The 22,133-nt window shown below is 48.4% G+C and overlaps 1 protein-coding gene across 5 annotated transcripts in view; it reads right to left on the reverse strand.

The window, feature by feature from the left end:
• The window catches only part of PAX3 (paired box 3), a 79,827-nt gene extending 58,007 nt beyond the window's left edge, over positions 1-21,820 (reverse strand). For 2 of the 5 annotated variants that reach the window (XM_055817272.1, XM_055817269.1), the window contains exons 1-4: positions 21,734-21,818; positions 20,622-20,857; positions 19,151-19,280; positions 18,334-18,468 (exon numbers count right to left, since the gene is read on the reverse strand). In XM_055817272.1, coding sequence (XP_055673247.1) covers positions 18,334-18,468; positions 19,151-19,280; positions 20,622-20,857; positions 21,734-21,818 — 586 coding nt within the window. Of the gene's footprint in view, positions 1-18,333; positions 18,469-19,150; positions 19,281-20,621; positions 20,858-21,733 lie in introns of all 5 variants that reach the window. The other 3 variants (XM_055817270.1, XM_055817271.1, XM_055817273.1) reach the window with 3 other exon arrangements.
• Between the last annotated feature and the right edge of the window lie 313 nt (positions 21,821-22,133).

Genomic DNA, 22,133 nt, shown 5'->3' on the forward strand with positions numbered 1-22,133 from the left:
TAACAAGTACACGATTTTCTTCTGGTTACACAAGCAACATCCCTGGTCAGACGCAGCTCTGCCCCAGTACTGCCCCCACTCTCTCCACAATTGATGTGTATCTGCTGCGTACGTCTGCGAGCTTGTGCACATGAAATGTGACACACACCCAACAGGCAGAAGTTACAGAGCATCCTTCCTTAAGATCTATAAGATTTCTTAACATTACATCCAGGGGACTAATATCAGATAAACACATACATCAGACTAAAACGCGCTTTACCACCTTGTTACAGAAGCTGTATTAAAAGTGACCAGAAATCTTTCAGATTTACCCAAAAACATGGCATTGTTCATTCTGTAACTTGTTTTATATAATTAAAGATCCTCTACAAACATCAACTAATGTCCCCAAAGGAAAATCAGGCAAATAACTAAACCTTACAAGACAGATAATCCTATACCAGACAGTACATCCTACATGACCTTGCTTAGCAGAAAGTCCTCAGTTCTTTAAACTGTACAGAATTATCCATAAAGCCAGGTTCAGATCTCTGTTACACTGCTGGAAATCAAGGGACTTTGACAAAAGAACCACTCTGATTTGATGCCAGCAGGCATCAAATTCAATGCCAGGATCAAAATCTGGTCTTAAAACATTCTGTATTATGGCACTAATTCCTGCCAGTTTATTGGAACATGTATGTGGAAGTACAAATTTGTGACGCCTCAGTCCATTATTTCTTGTTTCACAAGAGTAATTAGATTAAGTCAGTATCTCAAATTATGCTGGTTTCCTCTTTGTAACCTATCAAAACATGTAAAAGGAGATTAAAAATTGTTCTCTTACTAAAAATTGAATCAGTGATACACAACAACTATAGAAACATACAGGAAAAAGGAGAGGATGGGAACTGAATCTAAGCATACTGAGCCTGATGCTGAGCTCTACACAGCTCTCTTCCTTGTGCAATCAAGGACGGAAACAGATAAATGCTAAAATACATCCTGAATATTTGCATAGCAAAAACTTGTCAGACAAATTTTCATGTTTTTATTCTATTTTCATACCTGTAAAGACTCACTCTGCAAGTGCCTGTGGCGTTTACTCCACGAGTGATGAACGTCTGATAAAAAGTGACAGTAAAGTAAGAATCCCTCCTGGTCCTCAACTTTCCCCTATCTCAATCTCTGGCAAATTGACAGTGGTTTACATTAGGAGAAGCAATGAGGTAAAAATAATATCCTGAATTTATCTAGTACTTTTCCTTAGGTAAATCAGACATTTATTATTTTATAAAAATAAATAAGTACTTTGGAGATGAGAATACAGAGACATGATCACGGTCAAAAATATTATATTCAAATTGCAAGAGCCTAAAAATTTTCCGTGCAAGCGGGAACCAAATACTCTCATTTCCCAAATATGTTTTAAGCTCTGTACAGCTGATGTAAAACAAGGACAGTTATCCAATTCCCACCAGCGGTCTAAGGCTGTCAGCCCACAACAGAACTAGATTCCAAAACGCTACTCTACTTTTGAAAAACTAAAATCCTACTGACAACGCTCTACCAAACCCAAGCCTGCTGTCCCATTTTTAGCTCTAATTCCTATTTATTCTTTCACCCTTTTCCCAAGATGGAAGATAAAATTAATTGTAGCTGATTGTTCACAGACTTGATTTTCAGAGAGTTAGATGGCATTGCGTTACGCCAGAAGAAAAAACATGAATAGGTTGTGGTATTGTGCATTTGAAATTTATTATAAAATATTATCCGTTCAGATGACTGTTTTCCACAACTGCATGTATCTTTGTTCTGCACTGCCTGGCGGTACAAACACCCCTTCGCTTCGCTAACTGAAACGCTCTTAGCAATGAAGCTGAACTCACACGAAACCATCAGTGCAGTGGTCACCCATCTTTTTCCCACTTACAGAAATTTTCCTTAGATGTTTTCCTCAACAGGTGTGTGAATCCTTCTATAGCAAACTTAAGCCAGACAACACTAAGCCGGTTTCTCTCGGTTGCCTTCCACTGATGGCTTCAAGGCTGTCCATAGTCCGTCTAGATATATCATGCGATGTGCTCCCAGCAAATAGTGCCGCAACTGCTACTGTTGTGGGCAAACCATTTATTTTCAGCCCAACCCTCACAGAAACCACGTTTCCTTCAAGCAGCCTGGCTGAAGCCAAGGACACCTGAGCATGTACGACAAGGTTGAGCCAAAAGACAGAGCATGCAAACAGAGATCTCCCACGTCATCCCAAAGCCTTGTTTTCCATTCTTGAAGCCATCAACTCAAACACAATATGAAACAGTTACTGAAACACGTTGCCAGCTTCTTCATCATCACTGGTTCTTCTTCCCCACCAAATGCATCGCTAACAACGAGGGCTGCCATGGAAAGGGAATCAGATAGTAAGTCTGGCACAGGATAGAAACACAGAGCAAGCACACAACTAACCACCACCGGTCTCCTCTTGCAGCACTGAAGCCCAAATGCAGGCTAGGACCAAACATGCCCTGAGAACAGCCTACCTGAGCCTTCTCTGAAGTGCAGATAAATTGCCACGTGCTTCATGCAAAAGGTGACGTGGTGCTCTCTGCCCAAAGCTCTGGTCGACAAGCAGCTCCAAGGGGGCCCAAGCCACGCTCACTGATGCTCTGGACCGCCCCGGATGGGGGCTGGCAGAGAGGTTGCTCTCTTGCCTGTACAAGCGTTGCTTGAGTGTTAGAGCTAAGATGCTGCGATATTTATTTGTTCCAAAAAGTGACTGCCTTTCCCTACCCGCCTCCCCAGGAAGCGAACAGCCTTGAGCGCATCAGCAGGAGCGTCAGCATAGTTTAGGCTTGTGGTATGGAGCGCTCTGCAGTCTTGGGAAATCAGAAAAGCTGCTTTCTCCCTTAAACATCCTCTGGTTTCTGTGTGGTGCCTCTGCCTTTAACAAAGATTGATGGGACACATGCAGCCTGCTGAAGTAGCAGCACATATTTTTTGATGCCTCCAGAACACAGCAGTGCAGGTAACGCTAAAACTGCTGCTTAAATCTATTTTTAACCTGGGGAAATGACTCTAGATTACTGTGCCTAACATCCTGTAAAAAAATTCCTAGGTGAAAAAAGCTTTTAAAATTCACAAAATTAAATGATGATGTAAGCTCAGGTTGAACTGCCAGCTTTCTCTGGATGCTATTTAGAGTTTTTGTTCCCTACCACACAAGCACCCCCATTACAAACCCTCACACTCTGCATGTATGCTGCCAGACACAAAGTTCAGTGGCTGTTTTAGTGCGCAGCAGTTATATTCTTGGACTATTTATATTAAAGCACATTGAGGATATTTTCCCACCTTAAAGGCATTTATAGTGTACATTTATAGCGTACAAGTATCTTTTGGAGGCAGAGAAATAGATCAACTTCCCTAAGAACATGGTTAGGAAACAGTTTCCCCTTCTATCTGGCATGGTGCCTTCCCAGCAAGGCAGAAGTGGAATTTCTGAGACCTCTTTATGAATAAGCAATACAAGACTCCTGAGATGGGATAGTTTAGCAGCTTCCATAAAGGCACATCACCTGGAGACGGCGACAGTTCAAGCCGGGTCCCTTGGCTTGCAGGTGACCTGCTGCCGCCCCTGCTACAGGAGGAGCGCGCCACTTCCCAGCACAAACAGCTCTCCCCACCTTACCCCCAAAAAACCTGTCAGGAAAGAAAGAGCCTAGCAAGTTTTCACTTTGGCCTTTGAAGTTCTTCCTTGGCTGACTGATGCTCGCCCATACATAACTAGAAGAAAAGACTTCCATTGTGCCGCTCTTTACACCAAGCGTATTATGCTCCAGACAAAAGCTTTCGAGTCTTAACTTTTAAACACACCTCTCTTTAGGGTGTACTGTTTCTAAGCCATAAAATCTTTTTTTGTTCATTAAAAAAAAAAAAAAATAAAATTAGACAGCTTTTCCCCCTCAGGCAATCTACCCTGCTTGTTAGGGGGGTTTTGTATCAATTTTTGCAAACGAATACCACAGACGTACAGCAGTTTGGAACACAACAGCCAGGTTCTCATCCACAGAAATAGTTATTTATCCCAAATATAGTCTCCAGTGGCTTATCCAGCCCAGCTTTAAACATGAAATACAGCCATTGTAGGAACTCCCTGGTTTTAGATGAGACCTGGTGAATAATCGTTCTCCCTGAAAACATCTCCAACATCTGGCAACTTGCTGCTATTTGCAGGATCTGCGTGCTGGGTCAGGGCAGGGATGCGGGAGCAGGGCAGGGGGTTAAGCAATGAACATGCTCAGCACCTGCTTGCTCTCTGCCTGATTCTAATCAGTATTCTCCCCTCATGCCCAGGAATGGTAGAATTCCCCAGTTTCCTCAAAAAATCCAAAACTTTTTCCCCCTCAAGGGAAGGGGGGGGGGGGGGGGGAGAGAGAGGAAAAAAAAATAGGGTCTGACCAAATTTCATTAAAGACAATGCAAGTCTTGCCATTAAATTCAATAGGCTTTTTTGAGGTTTATGAGAATTCTCACATGCTTGACACTATTAATTAGAAGAATTAGTGTGTTAAAAAACACAAAACACAAAATAAAACCCACAATTTTACTGTTTAAAATACCCTACTGTAACAATGTCATTTTCCTTGAAACTCTAGAAAACAGTAAAAACATCAGCAACTCTGGAAATCAAATCTTGCCTTACTGCAAGTTGTACTGCAGTTGCACATCTAAAAACTTATCTTTTTTAAGACCCGTTGACAAGTTCAAGCCAGTCTATCAACTGGAACTGCCTCCTTAATTTTTTGGCTCATAACTTTATGTCCAAGTCACTAGACTATTTCTCTCTGTCAAGAAAAATCTTACCAAAGAAAGCACAGATTTCATTTTAAAAAAGCTTAAAAACAAACCAAAACAGCTCATCTCTAATCAGTGTGTATAACACAAAATCCCATCACTGAAAAATGCATTGGTGCATAAAGATTTTGAAAGCTACAGCTTTAAACTATAAATACTAGCAATAAACAACAAAAGAATGTGTGAAGCTTGATTTTTGTCTCCTTTTTCTTCTCAGTTCATATTTCTATTTTAACAAGTACATTTGTAAAAAAGAAAATCCAATTTAAAAATAAATAAAATTTTTAAGCAGTTATCCAGAAGTTACGATACATTCTTAGCAAATGCAAGAACAGTGCGAGACCTGCGTGCCCAGTCACAACCACAGAAGTTTCAAGCACTGAATATTTGTGTAGAACCAAAGATTATTTACATATAATATTGAATAGACTTTCCACACCACAAATCTAAGAGAATTGCAGGCTATTCATGAGAAACTCAGCAAAAAACAGCAAAAACTATGTATCATTAATTGCTGTACTCCAGTAAACACGTTGTGACTCAGAGCACCAATGTAAATTGAGACACCACCTCTGAATCCATGAGCTTAATCCCAGACTAGCTATCGATCTGCTTTTGCTGTAAACAATAGTAATAAAAGTATTAGAAATAAAAATACTGAATCTTGAGCTACTTCATCAAAACACACTCATGTGCTGCTCCTAGCCAGGGGTCACTGTTCAGTGCAGAAGTGCCCCACAGCCAGGGCCACTGGACCGGAGGGCACTCACTGGCCCCCTACAACCACCCCGGTGCTCCCCAGCTCCGCAGCCCCCAAAGCTGGAAGCCTAACCACTCTTTCAAGGACAGGTTACAATCCTTCCTAGCCACAAAGCATTCATTCAAAAACATCACCTGGATTTGCAGTTTTGACAGGTGAGCTATTGCAGCTGAACCCCTATAGCACTTTTAATTTCTGGATCCCAAACATTTGGAAATACCATTAAGAGAGGAAAATATCATTGGTCCCATCCCTAACAAAAAAAAAACAAAAAAAAAACAACAAACCCAAAACCAACAAAACACACAAAGATACAAAATAGATTTAGCCAAACAGGAGCAGCTGACAGACAGATCCCCTACACTCCAGCCCCTTCTCCACTGCACAAATTCCAGGATGCACAGCAACAGGAGGGAAAAAATAAAAATTAAGGAGAACGTAGAAAGTGAGAAACAACAGCTTCTAGGATCCTGTTCTAGCGGATCACAGCGGAGACCAGTAGCTGGGGAGGGGGAGCAGGCAGTTCCACCTCAGCTGGCTCCAGGCACAGGCAACACACAAAGTCATTCTATAGAGCAAATTCTACCAACTCAAACCAGCTCTCTTCCAAACCAAACACAACTCTTCTAGCACTAAGTTTGCTACGACCTCATTTTTTCTTGTTTGTGTTTAGGGGTATCACTTACTTCTAAACACATTAGTCACCAAGATCACTCTTTCCTACTCAAAAAGGGTATTAAAAAAGTTCCCTCATCCCACTCCAAAGATGCAGAACCACACTCACTGAAGCCCAGTAACAAGACTGTTACAGCCTATGGAAAGATGCCTTTGGCAGCCCCTTTCCCACAGCTGTGGGAACTTCAGCAGCAAACCAGCACCAGCTGTGCCATCGGGGGGAAGCCACTGAGCCCAAATCACTGGGACCTAAGGCATCTGCTCAAAGAGCTGAATGTCACTAGCTGCAAAACACCACCTACAAAGCACAACTGTGACAACAACGTCACCTAGAGATCACAGCAGTCCCGGGGAAGATTTAAACCTCACGTTTAAAAAAAAAATTTAAAAAAAAAAAAAAAAATCACTTGCCTCCCAGAAGAGAAAGGCAGAGCAAGAAGCTCCCCAGGCTGGAAACCAGGCAGCACCAGCTCCCACCTAGGCTAGAAGCCACCCTTGAACTTGAAAGTACTGCACGCAACCATGAACCCCACGGCCTCCCCGCGCTGCTTTGAACTCACAGAAGCACAGTGGGTCTTTTAACCAAAGGACCCAGCCCCGCAAAACAGGTCCCAGTACCCCAGGGGCATGCCACCCCTCAAACCCCTGGAGGCTAAAATGGGAAGAGTAACAGAGTAAGAAAACAAAGTGCATCCAAAAGTGTTCCCCCTTCACCATCCTGGGAAACCCATCATTCTGCCTGGCTACCACATGCCAGCCAAGGGCCAAAAAATAAGCACCAGGTGGCCAGTTTCTTTAATAGAGTGACTTTTCTGCATGCTAACACCCAAGACTGGAAACAGATGAGCCCCTGGTCTGCTCTTCGACCACCTGGAGAATCTTTTTTCCCCCCCTTATAGGACTTTTCTGGAATGTTTTATTTTTCATTTATAACAACCATTAATCAGGATTCAGATACTAGATGTATTGAGGACTCTTAATACTCTAATTTCTGTCTCTAATATACTCTTCCAAGGCTGACAAGTCTGTTCCTGATGTCAGATTAAGAGAAACATTTATGTCATCAATCATCGTTCCATCTTTTAAACTGCCAGCGTGGGAGAAATACAGCAACTTTGAATCCTGGCTTGTTTTAAGTTCCTCCTCAGCCAGGCAACCTCTACGAGTTTGGGAAAAAAAATCCCTCTTTATGCCTGTGACAGCATAGGGTTTGGGAACCATCTGAATTAGAGCTCCTGATTTCTTTCCCAAAATTTCACTGGCAGGGCCGATTAAGATCAAAGGTTGCGGGGAGGCGTGCAGTTTGGGGGGACAGAGCCGTGCCTCCCCGGGTGATACCCTTCAGCCAGGGAGGAGGCAGAAAGCAGATGGAGCCAGCAGCACTGCCTCCCATCCCCATCCCGCTGGCACTGGGGGAGCAGATTGGTTACAGAGCTTCTTGCAGCACAGCGTCAGGGGGGTTGTTTGCCTTTTTTTTTTTTTTTTTTTTGCTAAATCATGTGTTTGAAAATTTTTGAGTGCAGCCCTCTAAAACAGCTCTTTTTAATTTGCTCTGCTTTTAACATTTTATTTTAACTACACTTCCCTGCCATGACAGATCTCTTATTTACCAGTGAAAATAGATGTTTAGTGCTATAAAGCCTAGCCAAGTCTGAGAAAGTAAGTTCCCTCAAACCTGAAATGTAATTAAACTTCCATATTAGGGCCACAGTCAACCTGAAGCAACCTGCACAGCCCCGCTGAGAGCAGGGGATTGTTCAGATGTAAATGACGGTACAATTTGGTCTCAAGAAAGCTTTTAAACAGAGATGGGAAAGGAAATAATAAAAAGATAAACAAAATGTCTGCTGCATGCAGCCATTTTGCATTTTCACCAGGAGAAGTGACCATCCCGAGAGCCTGCGATGTCCTCGCTGCTTGAGCCCCCACTGGGCACCAGCTCAGCGCAGGCTGGCCCGTGTCACCTGCCATGGCACACACAGCATGCGGGCTCCACGCTGTTTGGAAGAGGTGGACAAGCAGTTTTAAGGACTTTTTAAAAGGTAGCACTGTATTTGTTGGAAAAAAAATTGTGGGTGCTAAAGCAACAGGCATTTGTGTGCTTTTCTGTAGGGCTGCCAAACATTTGAGCATTTTTGCTTGATCGTGTTGATTTAAAAGGGAGCGGGTCCAATCGACTGTGCTAAACCATGGATGAACCCACAGGGCTTTTTCCTAACTGCAACATCTATTGTACGATCTTCTAAATAGACTCCTAAATGTTTTCTTCTATATTTTCCAGTTCCACAGACAGCAGCAAAGAACGCACTTAAGCTATATACCAGTCACGTAATAGCTACCATAGGCAGCAAGACAGGTCAGAGCACAGGATGCCTTTCTCTGCACTGCAAGTGTTAAAAATTTTAAAGAAAAATGTACAGAAAAATTTGTAGACCTGCCGCCCTCCAAAATACTGCACCATAAAGGTTTGATGAGTATATACACTTAAAACATCGCTCCTTGTGTAAACAGTCCATAAGTAACTTCTCTGGTTTTGGTGAAGCTGATAGAAATGGATAAGTTAAATGTGCAGGATGGTAATTATTTGAAACTGTCCCTTCTTACATGTAAATACTGATGATCTAATTCAGTGTTTGCTCACACACCAGCATCAGTCTATCAGCCACAGCAGAATTAGTCTTGATTTATGCCTTGGCAAATGGAATGCACAGGATATTTATTTCTCCCCACCCCCCACCCCCAAATCCACACTTTGCAGGATTGCATTGGGAAAATAACATACTTCACTTTCCATTTTCACATTTCTTTAGCTAAAAGTTTGCCACTTCCCTTTTTTTTGTCAAAACACCTCCTTTCTGAAAACAACTTATTTTGCTGTTCATGAAACCAGTGGAAACCTGACTTCCACCAGCTAGTCCTGTGCAGGCTTTTTCTTGCCACTCAGCCTGACGGCAGGGACTGGGTAGGTGTCAGTGTTCACTGGGACACTGATCCCCCCCCAGCTCACACTCCAGCCCTTCGCACCGGATCAAACAACCAGCCCTTAGGTCAAAACGGAAAGGAACTCCTGCCACACCATCTTCAGTGAAAAGGGATTTTCTGTGGAAGCACTCCCTGCCACCCCGTTAGCCTGGTTTCTATAAAACCTGTCTATGTTCTTCTCCACCGTTCTGTGAGCCAAAGATGATGGGAAGATGGGAAGCAGTTTTAAGCCCAATTTGGTTACACTGAGCACTTTGGTGCTACTGCCTTGCAGGGGGTACACAGGTTAGACATCGGTTACATTTTTAACAGAGTGTAATTTTGCCAGAAGAACTGTAGTTGTTATTGCTTTTCTGGGCTGGTATATGGAGCAGATCCCAATTATATTGGCATGAGCAGTCCTACTCATTTAAATACAGTGAATAAGATTTGACAGGGGCTGAATAAGCTGTCTGCTCTCAGAAATGTCAGCTGCATACAGTTTATTCCTCATACTATTCAAACCACAGTGATCTATGTGACTTTATATCTGATAAAGAAATTACTACATACTCATTGTCGGGTCAGACATCCAACATGAGGCATATCATAAATACAAAAATCCTTGAGACAGGTCCTTATATGGGCTTCTGCACGATATAAACATTGGTCATGTTTGGCAAAGTCTACATCCAGGCAAATATCCATTTAAAAAAATAAAAAACAGTAGAATGTCTATCACTGTCCTCCTCACTGCAGCTCTCCATGGAAATGAACAAGTTAGAGTTCATGGATTTTAAGGAAATTTGTGCCTAAAACACTTTCAAAGAATTTTAACTGTTACTCTGGGGCAAAATGTCTCCTAAAGTAGCTGAGTACTTGTGAAGTATGCACAGACTGGTATTTTATTCAGCAATAACCAGAGAAAACGAAAACAGAGTGTATTTAAGAAAGGGAATGATAAAATGCTGATTTAAAAAAATTCTGGTTTAGCCCCTTACTCTGCTGTTTGTCACTACAGCAGAGGAGGCTCACCCACATAAAAATCAATGCCACACCAGGAGAGGCTCTCTGGCTTTACCAGAGCCTTACTACTGTTTGTGAAGCTAAATTTCTGTGTCCAGATATGCCAGTGGAAGCGGCGGGACCTGGATCTAATGCTCACATACCCTACAATTCAGATGAAACTTCATATCATAATTACAAGCCAACGTAGCACATCCAGATTGCACAGCCTCTTATACTGAGGATGTGGTGGAATGCATTTTACTATCTCTGAACTAAGTACAGCTTGCTGTAATGCAACAAGGAGCTGATTATTCTCAAGGATTCTTGCTCATTTTTCCACACAGCCTGCCTGATCCGACTTTGCCCCCTTTTTTGAGGAGGAGCAGTACAACTGTCCTTGTTGAGGCAAGGCAGGTCCATAAAATCAAAACTGAAGAAAATGCTGCAAGCTAGTTTGTGTCCCCTGTATACTGACAGCCCGATCTGGACAGCTGGCTGACTCCTCAAACTCCCTTTCTTTTACTGGCAGCCCATTTATCTCCTATGTGATTTGGTATACAAAGACAACTTTTTTTTCCCTTTCCCCCTTTAGGCTACACTCAAAGATTACATGAAACAAAATTAGTTTTATTAAAATTAAGTTAAATACCATGTATTTTACTTGTTGTAATAGTAAAATTTCACTGTGCATCGTACTCCAAAAATAGATTCAAACAAAGCCAAATCCAATAATGTTAAAGAAAAACTCCCCACAAAACTGAGAGTGTACAGTGCATACATCCAACAGACCATGCAAAATAAGGATTCCATTCAAATTTCACATCTCATTAAAGACAATTTGGCCATTAATCCATAGGGGTTTTAGAGCAAAGAAGGATTTTCCAAGACAGATAAACTGAAATGATCCTCCTTTGATCTCCGAGGTTAAGAATCAGCAACAATGGAAGATGAACAAGGGGCAGAACTACTGGCCTTTTTATGTGCCACAATAGCATCGGCAAACAACTACTTAATCAATATTTGGCCAGGGACACTGAAAACTTCCTTTTCAAATTTTAATTCCTTGTTGTAAAACAACTGTAGGGCAACCAGCAAGATAAGACATTAAACTGACTGCTTAATTGCCTTTTACTGTCTTACTAGTTATATATGCACATTCTTAATAGTTCGTGAATTTACTAGGGTGAATAAATGACCTGTCAACAATTACATCAAACTCCACTAACTAAATAATCTCAGCCATGACACACTTTAACTCTAATGTGTCCTCAGTGAGTTTTAATTTCATTACGCTCCACTTTTTTTTTTTCTAGCCAGAGTGATTTAAACTGAATTAGTTTAACAGCATGTGGCAGGAGTACTCCAGGGCAAGTAAAGTAAAAAGCCCTGCTCACACTACGCTAAACAAGGTCTTATGGTGAATTATGTTACTGTACATCATTTTTATTAGCCGGAGAGCTCAGTGCTTGGAGAACACTTGGAAGTGTCCTGCATTTTTATTTATATATTTTGCTCTTTCTCTAGCCCCATGTGTTTGTTACATAGGATTTAAAGTGACATTTACATGGAGAAATTCACATTGACTGGCTTCCTCTGATTTATTGCTTTGCGTTTCACTCAATTTCTTCTTAAATTAACCAGGGAGCACTTTGTAGTTCTGCTTCATTTCCCAATGCAGTTTTATTACACAGCTCTGGGGACTTGCGATAATTTATCACTATCAACTTTATTGGCTTCCCTCATCTCAACCTTGTTCCAACTCTTATCAATAAGTAAATCTAGTACCAAACTAAACCTTCCCCAAGTAAGTGTTAGATAAAAGCCTTGTCTTTGATACAACTGAGAATTACTTTCCAAAATCAGACCCTGTGATAAAATAATGTGTTAAGGGTTTCATCAGCATCAACTTCTCCTTTCAGCGTTAATTTCTAATTGGTTTTTTTATCTAATTAAAACCTCTGTCTGTCTGCCCATCACTACCTCCCTGTAAACACAAAGATCCTTGCCCTTGATAAGGGTTTTGCCAGAGAGTTTCACTCGGGATTAGAGTCACACTCTTGTTTGGTGGGTACTTTCTATTAACAGAATAGAACAAATTCAGGCCCCATTCCTGCCTGCCCCAGCCCACGTGAGTAACTTTACACACATGAATAGGCCCTTTGAGTGGGGCTCCTTGCCGTTACCCACGTATGACAGTCTGCAGAACTGGGGGTCTGACACCCGATCCAGTAAATCCATTTTACATCCTAAACCTGAGGATTTTCCCCAGAGCTGCAGTTGCTCAGCACATTACAGAGCTGGTTTCAAGAAAAGCCTGATCTCTACCATGGTAAATTCCTGCTGACGTCAAGGATTTTGCAATTGTAGGAGAATCCAAAAAGGCAAAGATAAAAATCACATTCTTGGAGCAAGTCCTAGCCACACCGAAGTCGACCCACCATGTTTCTTGCCTCAGCCTTTCCAGAACAACACTGTGTAAATCTAATCAACTGTCAGAGCTACCAAATAAGATGCAAACTTGGGTACAAATTCAAGTTAACAGAGGTGAAGAAATCCTGATATTTGCTAAAATAACATTTGCCTTTGTTCTAGATATATGCAATTAGAAGAACTGGAAAGGATGCCCGCAGCAGTTCTGTTTGAATAGACGCTGACTCTTTTTAAGTCAAAGAAAGTGTCCCTAAGATGGCAAAACATGCAACCCCATTAATGAAATCATGATTGCAAGCGAGGGATATGATGTTTCTGTAATTACTTCAGAGCGCCGCTGCTATGCTGAGTAACACCCTTTGTTCCCACAGCTGGAAGTATTACCAGTGCTTATGTAAGGCGATTAGCGTGCAGTTAGTCTGACAATTAGCACTCTCCTCAAAGTCCCCAAGCTCGCCTTCAAGACAGGAGGGCATGGGCTGCTCCCGGCATCTCTGGAGCAGCAAACCCCACTCTCAAGTCACTCAAAACACAAACATTTAGCACCTTTCTGAAAACGCTCAGCACGCTGGGACATGGCTTTCTGGCTTGATGGCGAGGTCATTATTGATCGTTGAGGTCATCAGTTATTATTATTAGCTCAGAATAATGATTTGGAAGCAGAAGCCTGGCCCAGAGCCCCACAGTGATGACCGGTCAGGCAGAAGAAACAAAGCTGTGGTGGGGGCTTGCGTGGCATCACCTGCACCCATCTGCACCCATGCAGCGCCTGGCGCTTCTGTCCAGGGCAGGACTCTCACACGCTACTGAGATATGAGGAAAGAAAGGGGGAGAAGAGACAGAAAAATCTGTTAGTGTTCTCTGCCTTGAGCCAAATCCTGGAGTCACCGGGGAGTTTTTCTTAATTAAGCCCTATTTTCTTGTCAGCTCTGAGAGGCTCAGAAACAAAATTCTGTTCAAGTTACACAAGGCGATTTCTTAGACCTGCTGCTGACCAAATATGTAAAGTACTGTATAAAATTCCAGTCTCAAGAAGATAATTGCCTGCAGCCACAGTCATCGCATTTCAGTAAGTGAATCTTTACTGGGCACGCTGAGCCAGGGAACACATTGTGCTTCTCAGCCTAAGACACAACAGTATTTCACACAGCCAGTAAGTCCTCTTACCGCTGTGCCCTGGGACAAGCTGCTGCAGCAAAATCCACACGAGCCCTACATCAGAAAATCGCAGCCAAAACCTAACTCAGCACCTGCCTCGTCCCATGCACCGGCCACTAACCCAACAGCCTATGACACAGAAATGAATGGCACAACTCAAAAGTGGTATCTGGTGCCTGCATGTTAATCCCGTCCCTTAATAAACTGCCTTTATTAGTTTAACAACCTAAAAATAACCGGCTGCGTGATACTGACCAACCCTAATCAAAACATCTGCAAGCCCATCTAGCCCCAGCTACCCTTTAGATCATGTGCCACCACTTCAAAGCCTGTGCATCAAGTCAGTAATTGTAACATTGCATCTAAATATTTAAGCTAGGGGCTGGTAGTCGCGTGTCCCATTTACAGTCAGCATCTGTCCTCTAATTCCATTACAGTACAAAGCAAAAATGTTTCCCAAAACTCACAAACAGGAAAAGCATCACACAGCTAGAGAAGCAGCAGCAGCTTGAACTTTCTAGCTGCTGAGCAGGGCTTTTGTGCTAAGGTCCTTCCCCCCCACCCCCCCGCTTCAAACGCCCCACATACACACACAAAAATAGGGGTGGTGCCGAAATTGTATTAATGTGAGCCTCAGGCACACAGAAAAAAAGAAAAGAGGAAGGGGAGGGAGAGGGGGGAAGGGTTTGGTCCAAGATGAAAGTAAGAGGGAAATAAAGGAGGCAATTTAGTCTGCTGTAGCCTGAATTGCTCTCAGTACAGCCAAGGGTAGAGGCTGGGGATGAGTAGGGCCCTTTTTGGACGGGTGCGCATGACTGGGGGAGGATCCGCCAGGACAGGGCCCGGGGGCCAATTCCGCTGGCCGGGAACAGAGGCCCCCTTTGAGGCCGGGCAGGGGGGTCCCGGCCCCCCCCCCCCAGCCCACTCCGCCCGCTCACAGCAGCCCCAGGAGCAGCCCTACACCCCGTCGCTTGAGCACCACAGCCACCGGTTTCTGCCAGCAAACAACAGCTATCTGATGGAGGGGGTTATGAGATTAGTCAGCAAACCATGCCGCACACAACTCCCGTGAAAGGTACAAGCAACTCCCTCTTCTGTAGCGGTTGTGCTAAAAATATGCCCTGATGTGCCATATAAAGGCACAAAAGTTCTTCTCCCATGTTTGTTATTTATAGCTTATGCCTTTAAGAAAAATTTATCACACATGCAGAAATACAGATATGCCATTATAGAATTGGGTGCTTCCCAATAGGCACTGTGACAATCAAGATTGCTTTTAAATATAAGCCCGAAGTCAGGGTAGGGGGTGACACTGACAGAAGTGCCGAAATACAGCAAAGTGGGCTGTGCACGTAGCATCTGTAAATGCCGGTGAGGGAATCATAGTTAAGTGTCCATGAACAGAGGTTGAAACAGAATCACAGCAGGGCACAGGGAAGTTTACCTGCATTTATATATGTGATGGGAGAAATCCCAAGCCACATGACATACCACTTCTATTGCACATTTTTCAAAACAACCATGTTTCTCTTCTCTCTAGTCCCGCTCTGCTCTAAGTACTCCCCAAATCTTGAATTAGGTACCATTAAAACGACAGCTGTTATCCTTGCCCTTGGAAAAAAAACATCTTTCCCCAAGCCACCCAAATGCCCATGGAGAGGAGGGGATTTCGGGCAATGTCAGCAAACACCCAGCACTGTGTGCTCCTGAGCAGGGGAGCGATTCCCTGCTCCACACTCAGCCCCAGGATTTGCTTTCTGACCTGTCCCACAGCCTTCCTTTACGTCTCCCTGCACCCACACTCCTGCTACCGGAACACCTTGAGCCTCTGAGACCAGAGCTATAAAAATTACTCATATTGCAAAAGACTTCAGGCTTTTTTCATGCCGTAATGTGAAGTGCTCCCATGGAGAGCCCTGCCACACAAGGGTTTTGCTGCACACCACCGGGGTAACCTTCGGATGTCCTGCAAGCAACCCGAGTGTCAGAGAGGGCATCCAAGGCACCCTGTCAGCAGGCACCCCCTGCCACAGCCTTGCAGCCAGGCTGGTGGGCGCAGGCAAATATGATCCTGCAGCATCAAAATCCCCAGGAGTGCTGCCAGTTATTTCAGTAAGAGAGCAGGATCTGACCTGATGACTTTTATAGATGGAGTGAAATCGAAGCTCCTCTGCTGGCAATGGGAGCTGAAGCAAAACCTTTTTGTTGGCCAGATACACCAAGTAGTGATGGACTTATTTTACAGCTATTTTTTTCTTGTCATGAGCTTACTGCTGTGTCGTCCCTGTAGTACCACACTATACATAAGGTATGTGTATGGTAACAAATCCTTTCTCAAGCAGCAGCTCTCACACCGCAGCATCCCAGCCACCCCAGTAATAAGATTAAGCAACAGCTTGCTAGTCAAGGAGGGGGAGCAGGCGTTGCTGGCGGGGGGGGGGCGGGTTGGGGAGAAGAGCACACTCTCCCTCCAACTGCCAAACCTTCCAAGGCACTGTCACAGAACAGACGGGATTATCAAGCGGCCGTTTGCACGGAACTGCTCGACCACATTCATGCAGCAAAATCCTGCATGTGCAAGGACAGGATAGGGCTGCGCTACCCCATTTAGTCAAGGGGAATTTTGCCACTGACTGAACTCAAAAGCAAAGTAGGACACTTGTGTCCACAGAAAGCGAGGAGAGGGTACGCAGGAGGGCAGAATGCAGTTTCCTCATACAACTGTGGTGGGGGCACAAGCCAGCCCCCCCCTTTGCAGCAAGGCACAGCCAGCCTCAGCGCTTTCCCCACAAGAGTCTCAGGGCTCCCCCGGGGTTGGAGGGCAGCAGCCGTTTGCCCAGACACTGATTTATGGCAGATCAGGAGCCCCACTTTAAAAAGCGGGGACTCAAAGAACAGGAAGACTGTTTCAAAGAGAAGTAGAGGGGTGGGTTATATCGATAATATTTTTTCTCTTGCAGTCTCAATTAATTACTCTTTGTTCCATAAAGCAGGGAGATTATCAAGGCTTCCTATCTTCTGTTTCTAATCTCTGTTGAGAAATTCAGGAAGGCAGAAACGCTAGTTATTTCAACAACTAGGGCACCGAGTTTCCCTTGCTGCGCACCCCTCTCGGGACAGTCCTCTGCCGAAGGAGATACTGGAGGAAGCTCTGAACTCATCATACCGGGGCAGCTAGACTGCGCAATCAGACTGTGCTTTCTGGCCTTCACCTTTGACTTGGTTAGCATCTTCTGCCTGTTTGTTTTAAATACATCTGCACAAACACAGACAGGCAGAAGATGAGGCTTCCCTGGAATCTTTAATAACAGAGTTGAAAACCAAGTTTCGGGTGTGCTTTTGGGTTTGTTCCTGCACAACAAGGAGATATCCTACTGTTAAAGAACAGGTTTTGGTTGTCCTTCCTGAATGGCACTTGGCATCTCTAGATGTCTAGAAATGCTAGAAACATTTTCTAGGTAGAAACAGCTACTTTTTCCACAGCAGAGTCCATAAAACTGCGTGGAGCATCAGCTATTAGGGGCTCATTGAATAATTCATCCCTCATTGCAAGCCCATAATGTCTTTTCTCAGCCTTTTGTGGGGCTGTTTTCTCTTCTTTTCTCCTTGAATTATAAAAAGGTTGCCTTCTTTTGTTCACATCAAGCTGCTGCTAGCTGAAGCTTTGTCTGTGCAAAGCCAAAGTGTGAGTTTCAATGGACTCCCCCCTCTTTGTTTTCCAAGTTCATCTCCAAGTGTAGATTGTGTATAGAAGGCCTTCTTTGTAAAAGCTGGAAAAGTTGTACAAATGTTTGACCAGCTCATTTGGTACTTTTGTCTCGCCTTCTCCAGTGCCTGTGCCTGTGCTGGGCAGCCACTTCCAGGCACAGGCCGCCCAGCTGAGCCCTTGCCTGCCCCTCTGCTCCAGCCTGGCCGGGGCGCCGGGCACAACCACAGCGGGGGCAGCAGCTGCCTCCCCCCTGGAGCAGCACTTTACCTCCGCCTTGTTCAGGTTGCAACCTCCTCACAGCCCCGGCCAACCACCAACACAAGATTTTCCCAGCGGTTTTAAGAGAAAGAATGAAATGCACAGCTCCCTGCCCTGCATGCCGGCCACAGAGACTCAAGAATCCACAGCCTTTGGCTACATCCACCTCTCCTGCGGCCTTTTGCTTGGCTTGGGCTGGGAAAGCAGCCCCTGCGTGGCCGGGCCAGGGGCTCTGCAGCCGGCTCTACCCCTCCCCTGCTCCCTGGCCTCCTTCCCTACTATTGAAGGCCAAACCAGCGGCAACCCCCATCTTTGCTCCCACCTCTGCACCATTCCCACACATTGCAGGGTCGTACCGGTGAGGCAACGGGATGGGATGTGCTAGCCACCTTGTCAGGCTAGCTCCTCGCCTTACACCTCCTGCTGCACCGGCCTCAGGACAACCTCCGGGAGCAGGGGAGCGATACCCACCAGCTCTGGGGCTGGCACTGGCCAGTCCCAGGGCTCCACGGAGAGCAGGAGGGAGGAAATGGGACTTTACCTCTTTCACTGAGGATGCCATCAATGCTGTGCTTGGCCTTCTTGTCACCTTCCTCCACCTCCTTCCTTTCCAGCTCGGCCTCCTCTTCCTCGCCTTTTCCAAACTTGCTCCGCAGGATGCGGCTGATGGAGCTCACTTCGGGGGGAGCGCAGAGCTGTGACCGGGCTCGCCCCCAGCAGCCCCCCGCGGCAGCCGGGCCGTGGAGCCGAGCCCTGCATCAGTGCCGCTGTCCCACATCCCCCGTCGTCATCCCTTCCCGTCCCGTCCCCCCCCGGCTGCTGCTGCCAGTCGGGACTTTCGGTAGCGCTACCCGTTCCCCTCCCCGCGGGGGTTTCCCGAGGCACCGTCCCGCACCGCACGCCAGTGCTGGCACAGAGGCCCCGCAAGAATTTTTCCCCCCCCCCAGGCTCGGGCCGTGGGTGATGAGAAAAGCCCACGGCTACCCGCACAAACACCGCCCGGCTCCGCAGCCCCCCCCCCGCCCCCGTCCAGCAAGCAATCCGCCGGCACCGGCACCGGGAGCTGCTTCCCGCCTTCGCTTCCCAGCTCCGGGTCCCCGGCGAGCCCCGAGCCGTCCTGCGGCAGCAGCCCGGCGGGGAAGCGGGGGGAGGAGGAGGGGAGGGGGCTGCAGTTGCCATTTAATTGAAAACACCCCCGCCGAGAGCAGGAACCCTCCCGGGACGCGCCTGCCGGCACCAGCGTGCTAACGCCGACGGCTCCACGGGCACCAGCCCGGCCGGGGCTCCGCTCCCGCAGACTACAGGGCTGCCCCCGCCGCCCACGCCGGCCCTCGGCCCGAGCCCCCCGCCGCCCGTACCTGACGGCACCGTGTTGCGGTCACACACCCCGTCCTTCAGCAGCTTGTCCCGGATCTCCCAGCTGAACATGCCCGCGTTTTCCCGCTTGTATTCCTCGATTTTCTTCTCAACATCCGGCGTCGTCACCTGCTTCAGTGAAGACAAGGCGAGCGGGCAGGGTCTGCAGGGCCGGGAGCGGCCGCGGGAGCCCGGGCTGCCGCCGCCGGGACCCCCGGTGCGGCCGGAGCCTGCCCGCCGCCCCGCCCCGCCGCCAGCCAGCGCCGACCCCGCTCGCAACCCCGCCGCGAAGCACCCCGGGGCCGGGCAGGTTAAAAGTCAGAGGGGACCGAAGAGGCACCCCTGGGCCGGCGGAAGGCACGCAACCCCCGGGGGAAGGGAAACCTCCCGGGAATACCACCGGGGCTGTCGGGGAAAGGTGGGATCGAGCCCTCGGCGAGAAAAAATCCCGAATTAGGCAGCACCGGCTGCCGTGCGGCAGAGAAGAAAATCCCGGGGAAATTAGAGGAGGGGTCTCTGTCAGCGAAGCTCCAAGCTGTGGAAGTTTCGGCTGAATAAAGTTTGCAGCGCCAAAGAAAAAGCGGCGTGACCGAACTGCCGATAGGTCCGAGCGCCGGGGGTGCCTCCCGTGGCCTCGCCAACGTAAAATCAAGCCGAAACCGAACGAAACAAAGGTCTCCCGCCTGGGAATAGCCTTTCGTTCGGCTAACACGCTTCTAAAAAAATCACCCTTCTAAAAAGTTACCTCTAGTCACCTAGACTCCCTAACACCCAAAGGGAAAGTTCGGGCATTGCTACCTTAGAAGCAACAAAGGGGGTAAAAAATGTAGCAGCAACTTGCGACAGAAACTAAAGCCTTTACTTCGCTTTTGTGGGAATGAAAAGCTAGAGGAGGGGGAGGCTGATCGGAAGACAAGAATCCATATTTGCACTATTGTGAGCCCAAACTTTTCTAGCGGTGTAACTCTAAATAACGCAGCTTTGGAGCGAGCTGAAAAACGCGCAGAGGAAGAGCAGGAGCAGCAGGCAGGCGGACAGAAACGCAGGTCAAGTTTTTGCGCTTCGCAACGAAAGAAGCGAGGGCCCGATCCCGCCGCTCTGGGCAGGCCCTGCCACCGGAGCGATCGGTCCCCCGGCCGCGCCGGGCGTCGGGAAACCACCCCCCTCTCCCCGCTTTCGTTTGAGAAGGTATTTTTCCAAATTGCATTTTCTGAATTGGAAAAAAAAATTAATTGCCACGAACTCCCAACAAGATTTTTGAAAGCCTCGGAAAGTTTCAGAGCAACAGGCGGTGCCGTGAGCTGTGCCCGGTGCCTGGCTGCGCCCGACCCCGGTCCCCGCACGGTGCCCCCGGTCCCCGGCCAGGCTGCCGCCTCCCGCCGGCCGCGGCCGCCCCGCGCTCGGTGCCGGTCGGGCCTCGCTCCCCGCCGCGGCCGGGGTTTGCCCGGCTCCGGGCGGGCGCGGGGGGCTCACCTTGGGCTTGCTGCCGCCGATGGCCCCCGGCCGGATGGAGCCCGTCTCCTGGTACCTGCAGAGAATTTTGGAGACGCAGCCGTGGGACACTCGCAGCTGGCGAGAGATGACACAGGGCCTTATGCCATGGTGGGCCATCTCCACTATCTTGTGTCGGATATGGTTGGGTAAAGGCCTGCCATTGATAAACACTCCTCCGAGCTGATTGACTCTGCCCTGGCCTAGAGGAGTAGAGACTAGAAAAGGAGGGGAGGGGAGGCAGGAGGGGGAAATGGCGTTAACGTCTCCTTCGGATCCTGCTGCGTCTTTTTTTGTTATTGTAGTTTTGTCGTTGCTTTTCTGTAAAAGGCAACTCGCCGCCCCCCCACACCCCCCCGCCGCCCGCCCAGCCGCCCCGCAGCGCGCCCGGAGCCCGCCGGCTCCCGCGGAGCCCTCGCTGCCTCCCCGGCGGGCCGGACGAGGCGGCGGCGGGGCGGCTTCACCTGTTGCATCCGCACCGGAGCCGGGGGTCAGGGCTCGCCCGGCTCCCGCGGCGCGGCGGGCCGGTGCGGGACACCCGCGCCCTGCCCGGCCGGCCGGGGCGCGGCGGTGGGGTCCGCCCGTCCCCCCCCCCGGGGCCGCAGCCTGCGGGGTCCCGGCACTCGCGGCTCCCGCTCCGCCGTTCGCCCCGGGAGTGCCCCCGTCCCTCGAGTTCATTTCGATTTCGTTCGCGTGGCTTTTATTTAATTTAAAAAAAAATTTAACTTTTTCCTCACTTTTCCCCCCAACTTTGGGCTCCCCAAACCGCTCCCTTCGCTCTGCTTAAAAAGCGGGTTGAGGCTCCGCTGCGCCGCCGAGCTCCCGGCCGGTTCTCCCCGCTCCCGCCAGTCGGAAGGGACGGACGGCGCCCGGGGTGCGAGGCCAGAGCCGCCGGCCCGCAGCCGGGCCTGCCCGCAGCGGCCCCAGCCGTGCCCGTCCCGGGACGGCGGCTCTGACAGCCCGGGGGCGCGGGCCGCGCGGGCCGCCCGGCTGCGCTCCGTCCGCCGGCCCTTGGCGGGTGTCGCTGCGCCCCGGCCTCCCAGCACCGGGCAGCCCTCCCGTCCCCGAGTGGAGCAGCCCGGGCGCGGCCTTACCTTCCAGCGGGAACCCGCTGCGGGGGTAGTTCTGCCCGGCCCCGGGTCGCATCATCCTGGGGACAGCTCCAGCCAGAGTTGTCATCGCGGCGGCTGCCCGGCAGGGTTATATCCAGGTGAGGGCTGATCTAGGAGAGATCCGCGCTGTCAGCCGGTCCCACCGAATCAGGAGTGGTCCCGGGAGGGGGTGGGGGATGCCGCCGGGGGGCGGGGAGGAGGCAGCTCCGCCGCTGCCCCTTTGTCAGTGACCCGCGCTGCCCCGCACCGGGAGGGCAGGGGCCGGGGCCGGAGCCCCGCCGGGCGGCGAGGCTGGGCGCAGGGGCGGGCGGGGGCGGGGGGCGGCGGCGGCGCTGTCCCCGGTGCGGCGGGGAGCGGCGGCCGCGGGGCCGGGAGCATTTAT

Source organism: Falco peregrinus, chromosome 12 (genome assembly GCF_023634155.1).
Source record: "Falco peregrinus isolate bFalPer1 chromosome 12, bFalPer1.pri, whole genome shotgun sequence".
Taxonomy (NCBI): domain Eukaryota; kingdom Metazoa; phylum Chordata; class Aves; order Falconiformes; family Falconidae; genus Falco; species Falco peregrinus.